The sequence below is a fragment of the Octodon degus genome, unplaced genomic scaffold, assembly GCF_000260255.1.
Source record: "Octodon degus isolate 3935 unplaced genomic scaffold, OctDeg1.0 scaffold00067, whole genome shotgun sequence".
In the NCBI taxonomy this organism is placed as follows: domain Eukaryota; kingdom Metazoa; phylum Chordata; class Mammalia; order Rodentia; family Octodontidae; genus Octodon; species Octodon degus.
Window position 1 is genome coordinate 1,718,128 of NW_004524643.1, and position 23,481 is coordinate 1,741,608.

At 41.0% G+C, this 23,481-nt stretch overlaps 1 protein-coding gene across 2 annotated transcripts in view; it reads left to right on the plus strand.

Annotated features, from left to right (window-relative positions):
* The window catches only part of Pmp22 (peripheral myelin protein 22), a 36,453-nt gene extending 19,285 nt beyond the window's left edge, over positions 1-17,168 (plus strand). For both annotated transcript variants that reach the window (XM_023719379.1, XM_023719378.1), the window contains exons 4-5: positions 8,505-8,645; positions 15,858-17,168. In XM_023719379.1, coding sequence (XP_023575147.1) covers positions 8,505-8,645; positions 15,858-16,021 — 305 coding nt within the window. In that variant the 3' untranslated portion in view covers positions 16,022-17,168. The remainder of the gene's footprint in view (positions 1-8,504; positions 8,646-15,857) is intronic.
* Positions 17,169-23,481: the final 6,313 nt, after the last annotated feature.

Genomic DNA, 23,481 nt, shown 5'->3' on the forward strand with positions numbered 1-23,481 from the left:
TCTCTCTCTCTCTCTCTCTCTCTCTCTCTCTCTCTCTCTCTCTCTCTCTCTCTCTCTCTCTCTCTCTCTCTCTCTCTGTCTTCTATTTTAGGGAAGGATCTACAGGGTGTTCAGGGTTTCACTACTGGATCAGACTCATAGTGATCCACCTGTTTACAACTTCCCAAGAGCTGGGATTACAGGCGCGCACCAGCACGCCCAGTCTCAAGCATCATCTCAGCATGCCCCAGGGATTGAACCCCGGCCCCTGTGCCTGCTTGCAGGTGCTTTAATCTGATGAGCTATTTGGCTGACCCTCCAACAGACTCTTTACAGATAGCTTGCTGCTGGTGTAGCTATTTGCTCTCTGGTTCTTTTATAGCATCCCTATGCTAGAGAGGAGATAGAAATTGGTCTCAAAGTTAAGCCAAAATACTTTCTGGAGTTCTGTTGATAGACTAATAATCTAGGTTATGTGAATGCTGTGGTTCCCACGATAAATGTTGCTTGCTATTACCTAGGTGAAGATGCTCCAGAGAATAAACTTCTTAACAGCCTGTAAATGCTTAGTTACCCTGCATTGATAGTTAACCCCATCAAGTTAAGTGGGGTTATTTGTACTTATAAGTGGGGTTATTTTTACCATCTTTCCCTCCCACCCTGTAGTGCTGGGGAATGGCTTCCCACATGCTAGGAATATGCTTGCTATACCACTAAGGTACACCACTGCCTTAGTGCTATCCTTTAAAAGAACTTTTTTTTTAAAAAAAATCAGCTCTTCTGTTTGCTTATTATAGCCTTGTGAACTTTATGTTAGCACCTCAAGTTAGAGGGGAGGAATTCCAAGCCCAGAGCAGGCGAGGGGCAAGATAAGCAGTTGGTCAGCAGGATCAGAAGATAGATGTGTGGCTCGGGTTGTTCTCACTGGCACATGCACTCAGGGCTACTGGATAGAGCCTGGATGTGCATACCCTTGCCTGAGGTCCCATTCTCAGCCGGGATGAAGCACCTGTCCTTTCTGGAGTGTGTGGTATCTTCTCTTCATCACCAGCACCCTGCCCCTCTGCCTGTCCTGGAATGATTCTGCCTGGGGAGCAGTGTCATATGAGCTGGGGCATCTCTCCAGGGCATTGCAGGCTTCCCTTTGAACAGGGATAGCGAGGGGTCTTGACTCCTTGACCAGCATTTAGGGTTGGAATGGAGGCGCCTTTCCCTGGGCTTGGCTGTCTTTCAAACTTATTGCCCATAATTAGCAGTTGGTGGGTGACATTCATGAAAGAAGCCCATTTTCTGTTTGCGTGTGGAAACCTAGCCCTACCTAGGAGTTCTGCAGTTCTTTGAGCTTTAGAAAGCTAACCTAGTATTGACACTGTGGTTTCTTTAACTTGTAATCTTTTGGATTGATTTTACATGTTCCAGTAGTGTGTGTATAGCTTTCCCTTAGTGTAGGGAAAGGCTTGGTTCCTGGCCTTACCTCTCTTCCTTGTGCACAGATACTGACTTTCCTCAGATGTAAGTATCCTTTACTTAAAATGGTGTTACATATATCCTGTACGGTCCTCTCATGTGTTTTATGCCTTCTATTTCTTATAGTACCTAAGAGGAGGTAAAGACTATTAAATAGTTCATATACTTTGTTGTTTAGAAAATGGCTTTCAGCAGAGAGGGAGTTTTTGTTGTCCAAATATTTTTATTCTGTGTTTGGTTGAATTTATGGACATGAAATCCACAAATATAGAGGGTCCATTATTATATGATAACAATCTCTTTCTTATAAAGAAAGCACAGAGGGGGCCAAGAGATAGCTCAGAGGCATAAGCACCTACCTGGTAAGCACGAGGACCTGAATTCCATCCCCAGTCTCAGCCTCAGAAGCCGGCACCTACTGTGTGGCCTTGGAACTGGGTGTGGTGATGCACATCTGTAATCCTAGCACTTGGAAGGTTGAGCCAGGAGAATCTGTTCAAGTTCAAGCCCATCCTGGGGGCTACAACAAATGAGTACAAGTCCAGCTCAAACTTTTTTGAGATCCTGTCTAAAAAAAAAAAAAAAAAAAAAAAAGCACAGAATATAAATCAAAAGAAAGACTGTTTTTGACCAAATTTTCCTTTATTCCAACTCCAGTTCCTGTTAGTACCATGGATGTTAGTTGAAAGTATCTTTTCTTGCCTTCTTATGGGCATAGATGTGCATATGGATGTATGTGTATTCATGTTATTTTTGGAAGGCCTTTACATAATAACATGCTATGTGTTCCTTGAGCTTTCAAGAGCTATTAAGGGCTGGCGAGACAGCTCAGTAGACTAACGCAGGGACTGGGGATCAATCTCTGGCCCCACATGTTGCACCGGCCCTGTCTCTAGGTGCTCTGGCCGTCCACTGAGACCAGGCGTGGTGGCACAAGCCTGTAATCCCAGTGCTAGGGAGGCTGAAAGTGAGAAGATCACTATGAGTCTAAGCTGCATAGTGATACCCTGTACCAAATACATTTAAAAAAAATAGCTATTAATTTTCTAGTTTGTTTTTGGGGGATTTTTTTTGTTGTTTTGGGACATGGCTTCTCATTATCTAATGCAGGGTAGCCTTGAACTCCCTTATGCAGCCAGGCTGGCCTCGAACTCACAGAGACCCTCCTACCCCAACCTCCTGAGTGTTAGGATTATAGGCATGTGCCACGATGCCTGGCTAAAGCTGTTCATTTTCTTTTAAAGTCCTGAAGTCAACTTCACATTAGAGATAAGCCCTAATTTATTGTCCCTGATAGGATGACATTACAGTGAACACCCTTATTTAGTTTTGAGAATATGTTCAAGTATTTAGTCTAGGATATAGTGAGTAAATTGGTATTATGTTGTAATCATTGAAAAGTTTAAATATATTTTGCCAAATTGGTGATTACAAAAGAATTATGTCATTGAGATTCCTATGAATGAACAGCATGTGAAGTATTTTATTATATTCTACTAACATTATCACATTTTTACTTTTGTGAACTTGGTAGGTAAAAGTTGGTAATGCATTCTTGGTGGGTTTTGCTTGCATTTTTCCAATTAGTAGAGATTAGAACTCCGTTTCATATTTTCTATTTACTGATATCTTTGTTTTGTAAATTACATATGTATTTGTTTTTTATTTTTAAAGATTGTTTGGTACAGCATCTCTCTAGGCAGCTCAGACTCATAGTGATCCTACTGTCTCAGCCTGGGATTACAGGTGTGTGCCACCACACCCAGTTTCAGTGGCCAGTACAGAGCAGGGCTGGCATGGCATGAGGTACTGGGGATGGAACCTGGGTCCCTGAGCTTGCCAGACAGGTACTTAGACTGTTGAGCTATCTCCCCAGCCAATAAATCACATGTTTATATGGCTCCTTTATTTTTCTTTTCTTTTTCTTTTTTCTTTTTCCAGTACCAGGGATAGAACTCAAGATCTTGTGCTTGCCAGGCAGGATGCCTAAGCTGCTGAGCTATCTTCCCAGCCCTAATTGCTTTTTAATTGTACATTTCATTCTTTTCTCCTTTTGGAATTTATTTGTGAATGATATGAGCTAGAGATCTAATTTTATTTTTGAACAAACAGCCAGTTCACTTATCTATTGTGTTCTTTTCTTATTGATTTGATCTTTTCTTTTATATATTTCATACACTAAAGTTATATGTGTGTGTGTACCATGGTTTAGATGAAAAATGTCCTCCAAAGTCCTCATGTACTTATAGGTAAGGCTTTGGGAAAGTGATTGAATCATTGCTGTAGCTTATTTGCTATTAGGAGGTGGGCTCTGAGAGGTACTGACAGTGTGATGTGAGGGTGTAGCTCCCGGCTGCGTCCTGGCCGCCATGACTTGAGTAGCTTTCCTCTGCCCAGGCTCTTCCGCCATGTTGTTTTCTGTAGTGAATCCATTGGGCCATGAGTTATAAACTTGACTTCTCCTCTTCAAGTTATGGATTTTGCATATTTAGTCTCAGTGATAAGTAAAATAAGTAAGACAACTTCCAAAATCTCTATTCTGTCCCATTGTTACTTTTATGACTGAGAACTCGTTTCCATTACTAAAACATCAGATAAATATAATAAAGTTTGTATATGTACAAGAATATTTCAGTTAATTTAATAATTATATGTTATAAAGATACAATTTTATTAACTAGTTATAAATTTAATATATAGTATATAATAGAAGTAACAGATATCTGGTAGATGTTATGCTGCTTTGTTGGTTTTGTTTGATTTTCTGGTTTTCTTTTATTTGTTATTTAGTTTTTAGTTTTAGTATGTTGTTATTTCATTTAGTTACTATTACTGTGTTTGATGCAATATTTTTCTTGGCTACTATCAATCATTGTCTTTTACAGGAATTTTTGAATCACTTTGTCAAGGTCCTAGTTGAGGCACTGTTTAGAATAACATTCAGTTTGTGGATTATTTTGAAAAAAAAATGTCATTTTTTATAACTTTGACTGCCTCTATCCAGGAATATAGTGTGTTTCTGCTTCTGAACTTCTTTTATGTTCTTTAGTATTTGTCTACCTTTTTGATGTCCCCCAAACCACATATTATCACATTTTTTTTCTATTTTATTAACATCTGCTTCTTCTCTATTGTCAACTCACTTTTTATTTATTAAATTATTATTTTTCTAGCTTCTAGCACTGAGAGTTTAGTTCATTTTTTTTTCCATGCTGTACTAGTATATAAATTTTCCCAGTAGCCATTTTGGTCATAGCCCATAGGTTTGATGGTATTATGGGTATCATTCCTTGCTGAAGAAATTTTATTTTTTATTTTGATTTTTTTCCCTTTTTTGTCACTCCCCTCCCCTCCTTTCCTCTCCCTTTCCTTCTCTTTTCTCCCCATCCTTCCTCTCTTTCTTTTTTTCCTTTGCTCTTTTGTGGTTCTGGGACTGAACCTAAGCCTTTACACTGAGCCACAGCCCCCAGACCTTAGTTTTTGTTATTGTGTTTTGTTTTGAGACAAGGTCTTACTACTACATCAGTAAATTGCCCAGATTGTGTTCAAATTTTCAGTCCTCCTGTATCAACATCCCAGAGTGCATGCACCAGAGTACATCTCCACACCGGGGTCCTCTTGGTTTCTTCATCCGATGGGTTATCTAGGGCACTGGCTTTGAATATTCAAATTTATTTTGGCTAACTTTTAAAATTTTTCTAAAATCTGGTTGCCTTTACTTTTGTGTTGTGCCTACATTGTTTCTGCTTTCTTTGAGATTTTAGACCCTTTTCTGCCAAATTCATAGTTTGCAATACTGTCCATGTATGTTTGAATATAATTTCTAGTCTTTGTTTTCTGTACACCTATTACATCAAATTTACTAATCCTGTTCTGTGACTATTCTAGATGCTTCCTTTTGGTCTTCTGATTTAGAAGTTCAAAAGGAAAAGCTAAAGTTTTCTACTGTAATTGTGATTTTATACTCTTCTTGGATACAGTAGACTGAATCTTCCTTCTATAAAATATTTTGTCTTTGGCCTACTTTTATTTCTTGAATTTATGTTCTGTTTTTTCAGATGCTGTTGGTACTTTATTTGCTTTCTTTCTATTAGTATTTGCCTGGGACTTCATGCAAGTTGTTTTATTTTCAGCTGCTGTTTATTTAGGTGTTTTCATACCAGAATATACTTAGAATGATTTAATTACATATTCCATATCTTACAATGAAGCTATTTCATATATGTGGGTGATATAGAGCGACTTTCAGTCTTAATTTATATATTTTATTTATTGTGTTTATGTTTGAAAAACATCTCCTTTATCTTGCATCCCCAGAGCCAGCCAGAGGACTTGGCTGAAGATACTAGGTCCTGATCAAAAGCTCATTGAATAAAACTTCCTTAGTCCCCTACTTCTGGCCTAATCTGAGAAAAACTTATGGCAGGATCATTATATTGTAATGGGGTTGGAACAAGTGTTTGAATTATTGGTAAAAGAGTGTTCGAAAAAGATTTGAGTGCATTATTCTGTCGAAGGTGTTCTGCCTATTTGTGTAAATTTAACGTATAAAGATTTTACATTTTCTTCTGTCAGAGATCCAGTATTAGTTCATGCTGATAATGATAGTGCAGGTAGAGATGAAGAGAAAGGTCTTAGAACAGGAGAAAGAAGTTCAAGATCTCATCTCTCTCAGCCCAGCCCTTTATTACAGTGCACAGAGAAGGAATTTCTCAGCTGAAATGAGTTACACTGTTTTTGTACAAACTCAAGTCTCAGATTTCTTGGTTTTCAGCTTCATCTACCAGAGGGTTAGGTAATTTTAAAAATAATAATATGGGTAACATTGACTTTATTGCAAAGTGCTCTTCCAGCAAAGCCATGCTAAGCAGTAAAGACAAACATTATATTAAAATGAAATCAGGATGGCTTACAACTCATCAGATCTATTTTTCTTGACTTAATTAACAAAAGCATTGAAGAAAGAGAAGGAATGAATGTTTTTTTTTTTTTTAATTTTATTTATTTATTTGTGTGTGTGTGTGGCCAGCTCAGCCCACCAGGGGGCGGGCTGGCTGGCATGTGGTGCTGGGGGATTGAACCGCGGTCCCTGGGCTTTGCTAAGTTTGTTTTAAGTAGGTGCTTTAGACCACTGAGCCATCTCACCAGCCCCATGAATGTTTGTTATAATGGGGAGAATACTGGACTAGAATCAAGGGCCTCCTCTACTTGGCCATGCTCATGAACATCTCTGGAAATTTCTTTCAATACAAAAGGCTGGATTAATTTATCTCTCAGATTTCTTCTGAAGTCTGAGTCAGAAAAATCTGTGTGAAATTCCAGCAACTGTTAACCAAATCTGCACAGTGTAAATTTTTCCCTGAACTACTCACAACTCATAACAGGTTTATCTTTTCCAGTTACTAACTACAGGTTAGGTATCCTTGACACCAAAGCCTTTTAGATTTAGGATTTCTTTTGAGATGTTAGAAATCTATATATACTGAGCTATTTCTTGTAGATGTGGCCTAATTGTAGACACAAAATTCATTTGTTTCATATGAAACTTATACACGTAGCATGGAGATAATTTTTATGGAACATACTGTGTAATTTTTTGCATAGGACACTTCATAAGTGGTATTATATTGAGTAAAAAAAAAAACTCTTCCATTTGAATCATTTTGTATTTCAGATTTTGAATTAGGGATGCTCAGCTATATAAATTCAGATTCATTCAGATTCCATCGTTTTGAGTATTGTGTTAAAAAGTATTGATGTGTACATTGTTAAGCATTGCCCATTAGCCAGGTAATGAGCTGAGAATAAAAACCTCTCTGTAGTTTTTCTTCCTCATTGAGGGCAGGGGCTACCCCAGGGCACACCCAGGGCAAAGCTAAATGCAGCCTGGTGGAGGTGGACAGGATGGTTCCACCTATTGTACTGATCCCAGGACATTTTCTTAACTCCTCTCTCTCCTGAAAGGACATTGGTTTGCATTTAGGTGATGAACTGGAGAAAGCACAGGGGTGCCCTCTTCAGTGCCTGAATTTTATTTGGAAACTTAGAAGTTTGGTCAAAGGTTGGAGGCTCATCAAAGATGAGGACACATAAACCCTCCTCCTAGCTGGTAAAGGCCATCATCAAGGTTGACTTAGAAAATGATGTGGCTCAGCTGAGCAGGCAGAGTTCCTCTCTATATAAAGCCTATCTGTCATCCTCATGGTTTCCCAGCTTTGTACAAAACTAGTTTTGATTCCAATACCCATCCCCATGATCTCTTTGGAGAATTCTAATATTTTGAATGGTGGTCTTAACATTATTCTTTTTTGGGCTGTAGACTAGGGGTTTCATAAGCCATTTGAAGATCAAGGGCAAGCAGGAATAGGGGAGCATGGGAAGGATTCGGGCTCTAACACACACATACATACCAACACTTCTTGGCTTACCTCGAGGTTGTGTCTCAATAAACCCATCATAAGTTGAAAAAACTGTAAATTAGGAATACTTTTTATGCACCTAACCTACCCACGTCCCACTTAGCAAGACAGTGCCCTAGAGTGTTGATGGTTTCCACCCATGAACGTGACTGAGCCTGTGGCTCTTGCCACTGCCTAGCCTTGTGGAGAGAACTATCCTGCATACCATTAGCCCAAGAAAGCATCCAAAGTCAGAAACTGGAGTATGGCTTTTACTGTGTGTCACTTTTACACCACTATAAAGTCAAAAACTTCTGTGTCAAGGCATCGTAAGTCAGAGATCATCTGTATACTCAAGTAATATACTTGACAACAACCTTGGAAGAAATCAATGTATTCTACACTGAGGTTAACTCCTACTGGCTGGCAGGACTATAATTTCTTTATAGCTCCTTGTCAAAATGTTCAAAGTTAAACAGGAAAGAAACTGTGAAATGAGATGTCATTTTAAGGCATGAAGCAGACTACCTGAGTTCTGCTAAGAAGTACACTGTTTCATCCCATGAGGACAGTGTCTCTAGGCAGGCTAACTCCTTGGGTGCCACACACATCGTGGCAGGCCTCCAACTGGCCTTTCTAACCAAATGTCTTTTCCCTCAGAATGGCTGCAGTCTGTCCAGGCCACCATGATCCTGTCCGTCATTTTCAGCGTCCTCTCTCTGTTCCTGTTCTTCTGCCAGCTTTTCACCCTCACCAAGGGAGGCCGCTTTTACATCACTGGAATCTTCCAAATCCTTGCTGGTAAGTTTTGGGTAGTGAAGTCCATGGGGATTTGGGGTTGTCCAGCCAGGGATGTAACCCCAGAATGACAGATGCTTGCCAATCTGGTATATGCTTTTCATAAAGTACACATCTGTGTGTATGTGCATTTGTGTATATACATATGTGTACATGTATACATATATCTCTGAACTTGGAGCTGTCCATGGAGTGAGATGAATTTGAAAGAGGACAGGGAGGCTGTGGCAGGAATATGATCAACCAGGCCAGACTTGACACCAGGAATGAAGCTATACATCATCTGAGATGAATACTGAGGATATCAGTCTGGCCAAGACCAATCTTGAGGATCGTGTTCCGTTGTTACATTGTGCCCTAAGAAATCATCCCCACTTCGAGATCAATACTGGTGTGCTGAGAGCTGTTGTTGTCAGGTGTGTCTTCAACCTGTGAGCAGTCATACAGTCACAATGATAATTTCTTATCCTCTTTCCCCCTGTTCTTAGAGTCCATTGGTCTTACACTTACTGTTAACATACCCTGGTATCTTCATGTTGATATTCTTATGCAACATGCCACCACTGCTAAATACGGGACTATGACAACACACAAAAACACAGGAGAGGTCTCCTTCATCTCTTCCCTGCGCCGCATTCAAGAGATTGTTCATAGTCACAGTGTGCAGAATCCTAGAAACTTCTATTACAGAGAGGCTATTTACTAATTAATTTCTAGAGTCTTGTCTTGCTTCATTGACTCTTATTTTGCCACTAGGTGGCTTTCTGCTAATTTACTGAATTTTCAGGGTCACAGAGGAAATTAGAGGCAGAGAAAGCTATTAGTTCAATAGCTCAGGTTCATAGGTCATAAACTCCATCTGTACCAAATTATGCCTAGGTACCATGAGATGTTCTCTTTCACTCCTGACCCTCTGCATAGCAAAGGATAGAGTAGCTCATGCTTTATTTTATTTAAATGTATTTGGTACAGGGTCTCACTATGCAGCTTGGACTCATAGTGATCCTCCTGTCATTAGCCTCCCCAGTGCTGGGATTACAGGTATGTGCCACCATGCCAGGTCATAGAGGCCCGCTCGGTGTGCCCGGGGTGGGGCTGGTGTGGCATGTGGTGCCAGGGATCAAACCCCTGTCCCTGTGCTTGCCTAAGCAGGTGCTTAGTTTGTTGAGCTATCTTGCCAGCCCAAGCATCTCATGTTTTAATTGGTGGTCAGATCACCCGTAGTGTATGCAGTATCACCACCTGCTATGCTCAGGAGCAGTCATTGGAGGTTTGGAAATGTGTCCTTGGGGTTCGAATAGGCTAATGATGCAAGTACATGCACGTACAGAAAGGCACAGCCTGAGGTGAATGGTGATGACCTCTTCTGTAAGCCAGAGCATTCTCCTTTCCTAGAAAAAAGAGATAAATTAAACAGCCCCTTTTCACCAAATATGAATACAACATTCTGATACTTCTTTTAGTGCAAGAAGAAGACCTAAATCACTGTGGAAAAGACTTTTTGTAATAGGTAGGATCTTTTCCTCCATTCTTTCTACTGAGATAGTTCTGCTTTAAGTTCTTTTCACAGTATCTTTTTAGCACAATATCTTCAACATTCACCATAGATCAAAACTCAGAAGTTCAGAGATAGGAACTGCTAGGCATGCACATAATGGTGCTATGTGCTAAAGAACTGTATTTCAATTTGGCCAGGAGGTCTTGGGCTTGGGGATGTTCTACTTCCCAAGTGCATTTACTAATAATCCCTATTTGCCTCATCAATTTGATTTTCTTTTGAACTCACTGTAAGCATTTTATATTCTTTCAGAAATCTCTCTGAATTTAAAAATGCATTACATGTTTTCCCTTATCCCTGTTGAATCTAGCTGCTTATCTCTCATGAGACCTCATTTTCAGTTAACAATTTGTCAGTTGAATGGCTCATCTTAAATAGGAAGTTATCTGGATTAAGAAGTGTTGAACTAAGACAGCAGTTGTAATCTCCACATCCTCAGGATTTTCTGTGTTTATTGATGTGCTGCAGCCAACTGATCTGAAGCTTGGCCTCCTAGGAAGCAAGGATCTCCCAAACGTTCATTGGAAATTGTTTTAGTCTTCCCACTAAAGCTGTGAACTAAGAGTCAGGGACTCTATTTGGACATTTCTGGACTTTGTCAGCCTGTAGCAGTTTTGAGTCAGCCTAGTCTCATTTCTCCCCAGTTTATAGCCTATTGATAAGGTAGTGACAAAAATAGGTTAGGAATGTGAGAGAGGGATGGAGAAAATACAGAGAAGAGAAGAAAAGAGGGAGGGATAATGAGGGCAGAAGAGGCAGCAAAAAGTAGCTTGTGATTGTGGGGTGCAAAGTCTGAGTGCACCTTCCATGGCACCTAGAGTCCATGCGAGGCAAATCTTTCTCAAAGCAATGAAGCATCTTAAGTGGAAGCTTCTAGAATCCCTGTAGGGTTTCCAAAGATGTTGTTTCAGAGTAGTCTATCTGCACAGCATCCCTTTATAATACCAGCTGTGGCCTGTATGGTTCAATCATATGCACCAGGTTATAGGAGAGGCAGTAAAGAAGTAAAGCAGTAAAGAGTGGGGCTCTTGGGATAGTGTAGTTGTCTCTGCCTTCCTTAGGATTACAGTTCTTTGTGTCATTAGAACGCTCACTGTTTGGCCTCATTATTGCTTCTCCAGGTCATACTAAGCCATGGGTCTCACAGGTACTGTCTTGCTCTTATACATGTCCTAGGCCAGCTGCTTCCAGAGGCATATTAAAGGTACCTCCTTCTAGGTTAGTGCTTTTCAGCCTTAGGTGTACTTTAGAACCAGCTGGAGTGCTATTTAAAAATTATGCCAGTACTCAGGCCTCATCCCTGCAGAGTCCCATTTCATTGCTCTGGGGCAGGGCTACTTACTGGGTGACTCTGATGTGCATCCAGACTTGGGAACTCTTCATGGAGCCATTAGACTGTCCCCTGTCACTTTGTGAGGTCTTCTAATGCATTTCCTCATAGACAGCTAGTTCCATTCGTAGAGTCTTCTTAGTCTCTCTATCAGAGGAGTAACACCTTGATCACATTCCTAGATGTTGCAGTCACTTTCATTTTTCAGAACTGTAGCCATCTGTTCTGGGACAGTAGTTATCCATGTCTTTGCTCTGTTGGTTGAGTTATACTACACGGGAAATCTTCAAGAAATCTACGGATCTAGATAGAAAATTTTGCATGCTGTTTTTATTTGACTACTTATACCTAGAAAATAGCTCCATACAGGCACATAGTAAGATTCCCTGAGTAACTGTTTATTGGATGATTAGATAATTATGTTGCCATGGTGAAATCCAGCCCAGGTTAAAGGTATAGTCACTATGATTAAGAAGAATAAAAAGATAGTAGAAAGAGATGCTGGAGTCAGTGTAACCTTTTCCATTAGTTTTGTTTCTTTGTTTTTAGATAGATTGGTACAGACATAGGACATTTAAACAAAAGAATTTGGGTAGAGGTTAATGGAAGCACCATGAGTCATGTTCTGTTCCAGGTAATTTTGAGTTGGCATGAGGCAAATACCATGTTTAGAAGCCCTGCCCAGGAGAGAATTCCCCTGGCTGTGCCCAGATGGGAATCCAGTAGTGCTGCAGGTGGCCCTCTAGGCAGAGGTGGTCAGCTGGATGCTGGAAAAGGACATAGGGTCAGAGCACAGAGGGAGGTCCATGTAGGTGAGAGGTGAGAGGTAAGAGGTGAGAGGTAGGCCCACAGCCCCATCCTGTCAAGGTAACAAGTGTTCCATCCTTGCCCTGGCTCACTTTGTGCCCTGGCCTAGAGAGTGAGACAAGAGTGAAGCAGAAGCACCCAGCATACCACCGCAGGACTGTGTCTCTCATCCACCACCCATTCTGGTAGTCTTGCCAGATCTTCTTTTTCTAGCGAACTTCATCCTGGCTTCCACCCTTGCTTCTCCAATGGACGTGCAGAGTCCTCAAGGACACTGAAGTCTTTAATTAGCTAGATCATGGCTCTCTTTCCATGCTGTTGACTGTTACTTCCTTGAAACTATATGTCATGGGCTTTCTGTGTCCCCTGCTACCTATGCTCCCCATATGGCAGATCCTTCCTATCCCAGGCCCACTCAGTGTTTCTCTGTCCCTTGCCCTAGGTCCAGTCTACCACTGAGTGGACTCCTTTTCTCTTTACTCTCTGACGTAAGTGGAACAGTACAAAGGCCTCCTCAGGCCCCTTCCTGCCTCCTGTCTTGAACCTGATACTAAATCCTTTTCTGGCCTGCTGCTGTGATCTTTCTGAAGCATGCATGTGATCATATTTCTCCCATGCTGAAGCACACTGCCCCAGACTTCCAGAGACAGCCTCCTTAATGTGCCTTCAGGCCACCCTTCTTCATGCATCCCAGTGAGCTTGGTAGCCTCCCTATCATGAGAGACTTATCTGCAGGTTGTTTCCATCATGTGTTCTCAAACTCTTAGCTTCACTTTCATTCTTTTACCTGGGATGCCTCCTGCTACCTAGCCACCACTTATCCTTCCAGCTCAAATATCATCTCCCCCAGGCTTGTATCCCTACCCTCCATGTGGAGTCAGCCAGCACCCATCTGAGTTCTTAAGGTATCTGAGACATTTCTCTCTTGAAATTATATCACATGGTATCAAAACAAGCTATGGATATTTCTTTTGCACAGCACCTTTTGAAAGCAAGGCCATTGTTTTGTTTGTCATGGTGCTCTTAGTATCTAGAACAATGCCTGCATGCAGCAGGCACTTGTTCCATGGTTAGTAAACCCAAGGCAATGGAAAGGTTGTGGAAGTGTGGAGAGCTCTGTGAGTTGCTTCCTCTGGCTCTGGCACACAGTGGCCCCTTGCAAAAGTTCTGGGCGCCAGTCACTTTCCTGAGGTTGCTGTCACTGTTAAAGAGCCTTGAAACCTTTCTCTTTCAAAAGGCTTTAGGGAGAAAATTTAGGGGGTTGTTGCAGCCATCCTGAGACAAACAGAAATCTGAAACCCCAGGACCTTGTGTGCATGGATTCATTGTCCTTCCACTTAAAGCTGATGTGCATTTCCAGAATAAAAACAATCCCAGTCACTACCAAAGTATGCACTGCTAATCAGTTGGGATAGCAGAACACCTGGCTCTGTGAGGGACCTCACTGACTGATAGGGACCTTAGTGACACATCTCCATCTACTGGTTACTGAGAAAATTGATCACGTTCACTTTTTAGGAAGAATATTTGGCTTTTGGGGTTACTGTTATGTGACATTTATGCCTTGGAATTCAGACAGAGGGTTACTTGGTCCAAGAATCATTTCTTTCTGTATTTCAGAGCCTGTCTGCTATTTAATGTGCAGGCAGCCTAGTAATGATGTATTTAGCAAAACGTCAGCCTCCTAACAACAATAAGGTATATCTCTTCACTTGGGTTTATAAGTAGCTATGCTTACTGCTTTTGAAGTTAATCTTAGCTTCATTAATTTCTGAGGTTCCATTAGGGTCTATTAGTCACCTAGTCAGTCACTGTGCTTGTGTATTCTGCCTCTTCCTGTCCCTTTTGATCACAGATGGAACCTGCTGTTTTCTTTTTGCCAGAGAAATGAGAGCATAGCTGATCCACATGGTCACCAAGGCAAATTTTCCTACCAGCAGCCTCTTAGATGCCCCATGCAGAAGTCCTGCTCATACAAACACTGTGCTGGCCTCTTTGCCCTCTGTTAACACATTGCTCTCTTCTATGAACATGTTTCCCTCCTTAGATCCCTACCCTTATTAGATGAGCCATATAGAGCACCAGACAATTTCAACATTGCTTAAAAGACAAGAACAAGCACTTCAGAGAGGCACATTAGGGAGCAGTAGGGGATCCTGGACCTCAAGGCAAATTCAATGTGTTCTGGCAGATCAAACTGTTCCAGTCTTTGAGCAGAAATCCTTAGCTATGGCTGCCCTCTGACATAGATGTCTTTGTCTCCTGAACTTTCTGTAGGTAGGAACAGGTCCTGGGTTCCATCCCACAGTGGTTCCAGGACTATTGTGTGGTGTTCTTGATGGGGGCCAACTGAGTGGGTATTTTTCTCCTTTGAGTTACAGAAGGACAATCTCACCAGGGTGGTTAGTGTGAAATAGTCCCACTTCTGCACTTTGTTTAAACAAAGTTGCAGTGTCCACCAAGTTAGCAGCTCAAATAGCAGTGAGGTTAGATGTAGGTGGTTCAGGGCATTGGGAGCTTTGGAACCACATGAATCCCACACGGCATGCTGGGTTATAATAGAGTCACTCAGGGCTTCTCAAAGACCCTGTTTTCAGGAGGGAACAGACCAGGCTTTGTGCAACTCCAGGCTTTGCTGCTGACATCATGGAACCACTCCCTGCAGAAGGACACTGATTGTCACAAGGGCATAGGCTGTCAGGCTTGAATTGAGTGCTGCACAGGGCCCAAGGTGGAAGCTCTTTCTCTGCCCACACCAAAGGCTACCTTGCTGGACCAGGGGGGATGGCTGGCCTGACTTATGTGGGTATTAGATGTCCTTTTTCCCTGTCTCTGGGCTTCAAATCCAGTCCTAGCAGGGATGGGGCTAGTCCGTGATGGTCTCCTTTGCTGCTTTGCTTCCAGCCTGTATTGTCTTATTCTTCCTCATTTCCTTGTTGCCCTCTTTTCTCCTCTGTGTCATCCCTTGTCTGCCCAGCAATGTCCATAGTTATTGCCTGCTGTCATGGGGAAGCCCTGCTAAAGGAATCCCGGGCATCTTTAGTGTGCAGGCGCTCTGGACTTCTGTGCTGTGACTCCAGTAATATGCAGTGTTGCTTCACTTCTGTGCTTTCAGGTCATGTGTTGCCCCCACTGTAGAGAGTGGTTCACTGGTTCCCAGGAGCTTCCACACCCAGCCCTGTTGTGAAACAAATAGACAGATTTATCTTGCACCTGAGATACCAACTGGTCACCATATGTGGCCTGCAAATTATTGACAGTGGAAAAACACAAGAGAAATAGGGCAGAAAATGTGTTGAGGACCTCAGAGATCACCGATTGAGGGATGTAGACATAGAGAGCAACTCATTTGCCTTGTTCCCATATCAACCACCCGCCTCCTCCATATCTGGTCCAGTGAGCAGATTGCTTCCAGACTTAAACATATCCTTCCTGGACAGCACTGTGAGCATCCAGGGTGGCAGAAAAGGGTGGCCTCACTGTGAACCCTCCCTGACCAACTCCCCCCTCTCTTCCCCAGGTCTATGCGTGATGAGCGCAGCAGCCATCTACACGGTGCGGCACCCTGAGTGGCATTCCAACTCCGACTACTCCTACGGCTTCGCCTACATCTTGGCCTGGGTGGCCTTCCCCCTGGCCCTTCTCAGTGGTGTTATCTATGTGATCTTGCGGAAACGTGAATGAGGTGCCCTGACTGTCTGTCTGAGGCTCTGAGCGTATACAGGGGAGGGAGGAAGGAAACAAGAAAACAAGAAAAACAAAAGCCAACAAAAAGAGCTAGCCAAATGCCCAAACTCCAGCCAAGCCAAACAGAAAGCAGTTGAGGGGGGGTTGCTGTTGATTGAAGATGTATATAATATCTATGGTTTATAAACCTATTTATAACACTTTTTACATATATGTACATAGTATCGTTTGCTTTTTATGTTGACCGTCAGCCTCGTGTTGAACCTTAAAGAAGTAGCTAAGGAACTTTACATCCTAACAGTATAATCAAGCTCAGTGTTTTTGTTTAGTTTCTTGGTCTTTAGTTTTTCTCCAAAATAAAATAACTTGATATACAGCCCCTTCCCCTTCATTTGAAATCAGATACCTCCCTCCCAATCCACTTCATAGAAAACCAAAGTGTGGGGATAAACCCCTAGTGGCTAAAAGCCCTTAGACTGTGGGCGACTCAGTGTGTCCACCAGAAGCATCCACTGCCTGAACCTCTGTGTGAAGCTTAGGCAAGCACAGCTAAAATGCCCAGACTGGAGCCCTCAGCAAAAACATGGTTGTGGCTTTGGAAAACTTGCCCTTGCAGGTAGAGGATCTCGGTCACTTGTCTAAATGAAAAATCAGTGACAGCAAATCTGTGAAATGGTGCTATGGATTTACCATTCCTTATATTATCACTAATCATCTAAATGACTCACTGGAAATTCAATTAACAATTTTATGCCATAAAGTAGAATGGAGACCTAGATAATTTTTGTGTAATATAAATGGTTAATAACCGCTTTTGTACCTAGCTAGGCTGCTGTTCTTACAATAATGAATAAATCTTAAAGTCTTTATCACACCCACATTTTTGTTATGGTCAGAGCATCAGGACAAGTGTCTAGACCCTTGGGACTGTAAGTTCCCAGGGCTTAGGTAGGTCTAGAATGTTCTGTGCCTCCAAGGACTGTCTGGCAATGACTTGTAATTGGCCACCAACTGCAGATGTATATATGGTGCCCTTTTGATGCTAAGACTCCAGACCTTCATTTTTTTTGCTTCGCTTTTTCTGATTTTATACCAACTGTGTGGACTAAGATGCATTAAAATAAACATCAGAGTAACTCACTGATCTCGCTTTGATTTTTGTGGGACATGGGCGTGGGTACAATATACTTGACAGAGTCAGTTGAAGTGCAATGAAAAGCAAAGGATTGCAGTAGGTGTTAAGTGTTCAATCATACCTATCTTACAGGTTAAAGGCAGCATATGATACCTTTAGATGTCTATACATGTGTCTGTTAACTGGAGACAGCTAGGAATTGTAGCTGGAGTGGAGGCTTTGAATGGACTGGAAGGAGCTTGAGCTCCACCTTCTTTCTTGTGGTATGCTCCCTGATGGCCTTAGTGGGCTTGTGAAAGCATGGTGTGAGCTGCTTCATCTACAGAAAGTGTTGCCATGAACAGCACAGATCCCCAACATTGCAGTATGTGAAAGTTCTGAATGATGGTAATATTGGGTCAGATAAAACAAAAGCTCAGCTCAGGCTAAGCTGCCCACATGCCCCCTCAGAAAGAGAAAAGATCAACCTCATGTTATCTAGCTTTAGGTTCCTGGACTGTCTGAGTCATAATTTTTACTCAACTTCATATTGTGCATGTGCAACAAGTGTAGGTAATGATGCTCTTAGCATTCTGTAATAGTTATCCAGCCCCTGTTTGGAAAATTCAAAGTAGGCATGAAAAGTTGAGAAAGAGTGACATCATTTTGTAAGGACAGAAGAGTCAAATTTGAGGGAGCACAGAGGAAGAAGAAGGTATTGCCATGAGAGTTTTCAGTATCCGACTGCACATTGCAGTCTCTCATTTGGATTTCATGTGACCATGACTGTGATGACAGAGTAATCAGGGATGTAACCTCCTAGCTCATCCATGGCCTCTCTTAGATGTTAATGTGCTCCTGGTTGCCTGGGAGCCTTGGAAAATGCAGATTCTGACTCTGGTAAGTTTGAGGGAGTCCTGGGATTATGCACTTCCAGTTAGTGCTCTAGAGGTGCTGGCTGAGCTGCTCCAGGAACCATGCTTTCAGCAGCTAGAGCCCCAGTGAAAGCACCTCCGGGCACTTAACGCTCTCCTGCTGGAAGTTCAACGACACAAGACTCTGTCAAATCCGAAGCTTTCAGCAGTGAGCCCCGAAGTGCTTTTGATTCAGAAAAGTTAGCTAGAGTGGCCATGAGAAGCCTGTGAATCTTACTGAGAAAACTAGGAATTTCACCCCACATGCTTGTACTTTGGAAATACGCAGTTGTACTCCATGAATACTTGTGACAGTTTACTTTAATACACATAATAAAAAGAAGAAAAAAGTGGACTCCAAATCTCTCAGGTAACCCTGCTGATATATACATACATACATACATACATATATACATACATATATACCTATATGTATGTATATATGTTTATATATTTGTATTTGGGATTATAGCACTCTAACCATACTCAAATGACTCAGTCAAGCTTTAGAGTCTTTTGCCAAGTATAATCAGAAGGCATAGTTTCTTGTCTCTTCTAAGAAAAAAGGCAACGCCCAACACATACCCATTTTGAAACATTGTGCAGTGGTCAGATTGCTCACCCTGTTCTGCATCTTGTTTTCTGATAAAAGCTTGGGGTCATTCCTTTTTTAGTGTATGCCTTATTCTTTTAAATGAGGTCTGTTTCATTCCTTCAAAGTTTGGCATAGTATTTTCTTTTTAAATTTTATTTATTTATTTTGTTTTTGGTGCCTGAGGACTGAACCCAGGGCTTCTAGTTTGCTGGCCAAGCATTGGAACACTGAGCTAAATCTTCTGCCCATCTTTTATTTTTAATTTTAAAGAGAGAAAAAGTAAAAATGATGCAGAATATCAAAATAGAATAACAGGACATTAACCATGATTATTATATTGTTATCTTCAAAGTGGTTGACACACAGATAAAATATTATTGGTGCAGCTTTAAAACCTTTCTTTACCATAGCCAGTTTGATTGTGTCCTGGGTTTAATTTTTACCCAGAATATTTCAGTGGACATTGTTAGCCATGAATATCTGTGAATTCTTCAATCACATCCAAGTGTTAAATTCCTGGCAAGGATGTTGTCAAGGCAAAAAAGATGCATATATATAGGAATTAAATTTATTTTTAATTTTCTTGCTTTAGGTCTTTAGTTTTTAATTTTACTTGCACATCTTTGCAGTTTATGTGGTTTACAGCCATCTTGGGGAATGGTCACATGTCCATATTACTGCACATTTCTTTCTTTTTAATCCTCTTCTCTCTATGTCCAGTTCCCCAGCCCACTTGTCATTCTTCTTAATATTATTTGTCTTTGCTCACATTACAGTATATAATATTTATATTAATTGAGGTTATTAGGCCCCTGACACATCTGTATTCTTATTTCCCCTTCCCCTTTTCCTTACCCCTCATCAATGTTCCCTTGAACCACGTGTCTATTGCAAGAGATCCGTCCCCCTGTCCCTTTCTATCCATCCTTTGTCATTTTCTTTGTACTTTGACCCACTCAAATGAGGGACACAATACAGTATTAAAGCTTGTGGTCTGGTTTATTTCACTCAACAATGTTTTCCAGGCACATTCAGTTTTGTATAGGAATTTGTATTTCCCAGGCAGTCCTTAGAAAAATTGCATTAATTCTACAGTTGAGCTTTACTCTGTGTGTGTGTGTGTGTGTATGTGTCCCTGGGCCATCATGTATGGTATGCAAGCATTGTATCACTGAACCACATCCCCAACCATACTGAGCCTTACCATCTCCATGTGACATGTGGCTCCAGAAAGAACAGAGGAGCTTTAAAGTAAAAACATTGAAAGACAAACCATGCATCTGAGTTCTCTCCAGCATGATTGTTGCTGATCTCCCATCCTGGGGCAGTTTCACAGAAGTGTTTCACATCCACACTTTAAACACCAAATGCCATTATATTTTATGCTACTTTGTCTTCGGGCCAGGGGTTTGATCCCTGGGCCTGCCATGCTGGCCTCACTCCTGGGGGCTCTGAGACAGCAGTTGAGACTGGGTGCAGTGGCGGGTACCTGCAATCCCAGCTCTTGGCAGGCTGTAAACGGGCAGATCACCATGAGTCCTATCTAGTAGTGAGCCCCTGAACACTCTGTAGGCCCTTCCCTAAAATTCAAAAAAGAGGAGATCTAAATACAAAGACTAAAACTCTAATAGTTGCAAAAGATAATATAGGGGCAAATCTTCATGAGTTGGATTTGCTAAAGGATTCTTATATACAAGACCCTAAGAATAAACGCAAAAGAAAAAAATTCACAAATTGGATTTTATCAAGACAAAAAAACCCTTTTATTTTTCAGACAACAGTATCAAAAAAGTGAAGAGACAAGTGGCCAAATAAGAGAAAATATTTGCAAATTGTAATTTCATAAAGGAGTTGTAGCAAAATCTATGATTAGGGGCTGGGGAGAAGGCTCAGTGGAATAAGTGCCTCCCTGGCAAAGGGCCTGAGTTCAATCCCTGGCTCCACCAAAGGAAAAAGGAAAAAAAGAAAAAAAAAAAAAAAAAAAAAAAAAAAAAAAAACCTAAATAAATAAAGAGAAACTAGATTATGAAAAAAAATTTAAAAGAATAAAATCTATGATTATTTCTTAAAACCCAATGATAAAGTGACAATCCAATTTTAAAGGGAGAAAAAAAATTACTGGATTAGCAGTTTTTCAAATGGCCCATAAACACATGAAAAGATGCTTGACGTTATTAGACATCAAGGAAACAAAAACCAAAACCATAATGAGGTATTACTTTATACCCAATGAGCTAGTTAGAATCTAAAACTAACAGTAACACTTTGGTGAGGATGTGAAGGAATCGGAGTCCTCTTACATTACTTTTGGGAGTGTAAATGATGGGTCCACTTCACAAAACATTCTGGCGGTTGCTCAAAGATTAGAGTTATCATATGATTCAGCAGTTCCTGTCCTTGATATAAATTCAAGAGATGGAACATGTATGTCTACACAGAAGCTTGTACAAAGATATAACAAGACTATTTGTAATAACACAGAGGTGGAAATAACACAATTGTACACCAGGAGATGGATAAACAAAATGTGCCTTTAGGATCTTATTTGGCTGTAAAAGGGTGCTTCACTGCTATGTGCTACAATGTGGGCAGACCTTCAAAGTGGAATGCGAAGTGGAGAAAGCTACTTACAAAATACTACTTACATGTAGGAAAGTCCAGAGCAGGGTAGTCCAGAGGCTGAAGGGAGGTTAGCTGTCACTGAAAGCTGGGAGATGGGGACAAGAGTGTAGAAGCTAAAGAGGACGATGTTACCTTCTGACATGGTGACAAGGTTCTCAGACTGACTGAAGTGATAATTACGTACTTTTGTATGAAGGTGACTGTCCTAAAAAACAAGGAACTTTATTCTCACTCTTCGTGGTGAGAATTTATCTCTGCAAAGCAGTTACAAAAAGAAAAACAGGTGTTGGCTCCACTGTTCCTAATTTTCTCCTTATTTGTGTTCTATTAGTTTAAAACTTTTGATTTCTGTGGTTTGGGCTTTTATTTTTATTTTTTAAATGAGATTATTAGTCCTTCTGAATGGTATAAAGCAAAAGAGAATATTGGAAATGGATAGTTAGCATATTTCTTTACTGAGAAAATCTTGGGTTTTCTCAAAGGACTGTTTTAATGACATTTGTTTTCCATCCTGGAGCATTTCTGAGAAATATTTTAATCTTAGGAATTTATAGAAATGGAGTTTCAGTAAGAAACTGCCTTCCTGGCAGCTGCATTGGGCTCCACTTCCGGTTCTGGAAGGGTTTCCTTCACAAAATGGCAAATGCCACGGGAAAAGTGCTGCTGGGAGGTCAGCCCACTACTTTCTGCCTCTCCTCTCTCCAGACCTTGTGTGCTCTGGAATCTGAGTAGCTCTGAGCTCCAACTTTTTCTCCCTAACTCATTAGGTGCATATGCTCTGCTGAGCTTTGCTACCTTCAGTATATATTTACAGGATTTTGGAGGATGGATATATATTATATACTCTTTTAGGTTACTTTTATCAGTTAATGCAAGTGGATTTTTTAAAGTTCTTAAATCAGTACTTATTTTATTTTCATATTTCTGTGAAATAAAAAAGTGTAACATATGTTTTCACTTTCTTCTCATATCTCCTCTTTCCCCATGAACTGTATCTCAGTTTTTAAGAAGGACTGGATTTTTAAAATTTGCTTGTTTGTTTAATTTCATGTATTTGGTACAGGGTCTCACTACACAGCTCTGACTCAGTGATTCTCCTATTTTCAGTCTCTCTGGTGCTGGGATTACAGGTATGTAGGATTACCATTCCAAGTCTTGTTGGCCAGCTCAGCTTGCCAGAGGGCCAGGCTGGTGCTGCATGTGGTACCGGGATCAAACCCGGGTCCTTGCACTTGCCAGGCAGGGACTTAGTTCACTGAGCTATCTTTTTTTTTTCTTTGCGGAATCGGGGATTGAACTCAGACTCTTGCGCTTGCCAGGGAAGCGCTTATTCCACTGAGCCATCTCCTCGGCCCCCAACTGAGCTATCTTGTCAGCCCTGTATCATTTCTTCATATTAATAGTTTTCATATTATCTTTTTCCATATGCTATTGCAAGGTTTATGGCTGATACCCATAACAAAGACAGATTAACCAAAGAAAACTATGACAAGTTCACTTTAAAAAAGTTGAGTTCCAACTTGAGTTCATATGGCACAGTTACCTTCAGAAATGAAAACCTAAAGACCTTGGATAAACTGTATTTTTATTCTTAGACCTGATGAAGAAGGAATTTTCATGGAGAAGTATAATTTGACAAAAAGGTGGGTATAATCTCATTGTAATACATTTAGGGAAACAGCAAGCTTGGTTATTCAGATTCCTGATGGCCTCTCTAAGGTGACACTTTTTCCTCATTATGGCCAAGTGCACTTGTCACTTTAGAGTCTTCAATAAAACAGAGAGACTTACCTGTGTCATCTGTAGGCTTCTCTGTTTCCTTCATCATATAATGCTCAGTATATTGAAGTGCCATATTTGGGGGGTAGCATTTCTTTCACTCGATCATATAAGTATACTTTGGAAATAGGTTTTAATATTTACAATCATGTTAGTAAGTTTGTAACTGTGTCAGTAAATACTTTTCTGTCTCTCTTCTGGCTTTCAGAGCTCAGCTTGTGCCTTCCTCCCTTTTTCCCTTTCTCCCCCTTCTCCCTCCCTTTTTTTCTTCCTTTTTCTCTGTGTCTGTCTGTTTCTGTCTCTCTGTGCCTGCATCTGTCTCTGCCTATCTCTATCTCTGTCTGTCTTCTGTCTCTCTTCTCTTCTCTTCTCTTCTCTTCTCTTCTCTTCTCTTCTCTTCTCTTCTCTTCTCTTCTCTTCTCTTCTCTTCTCT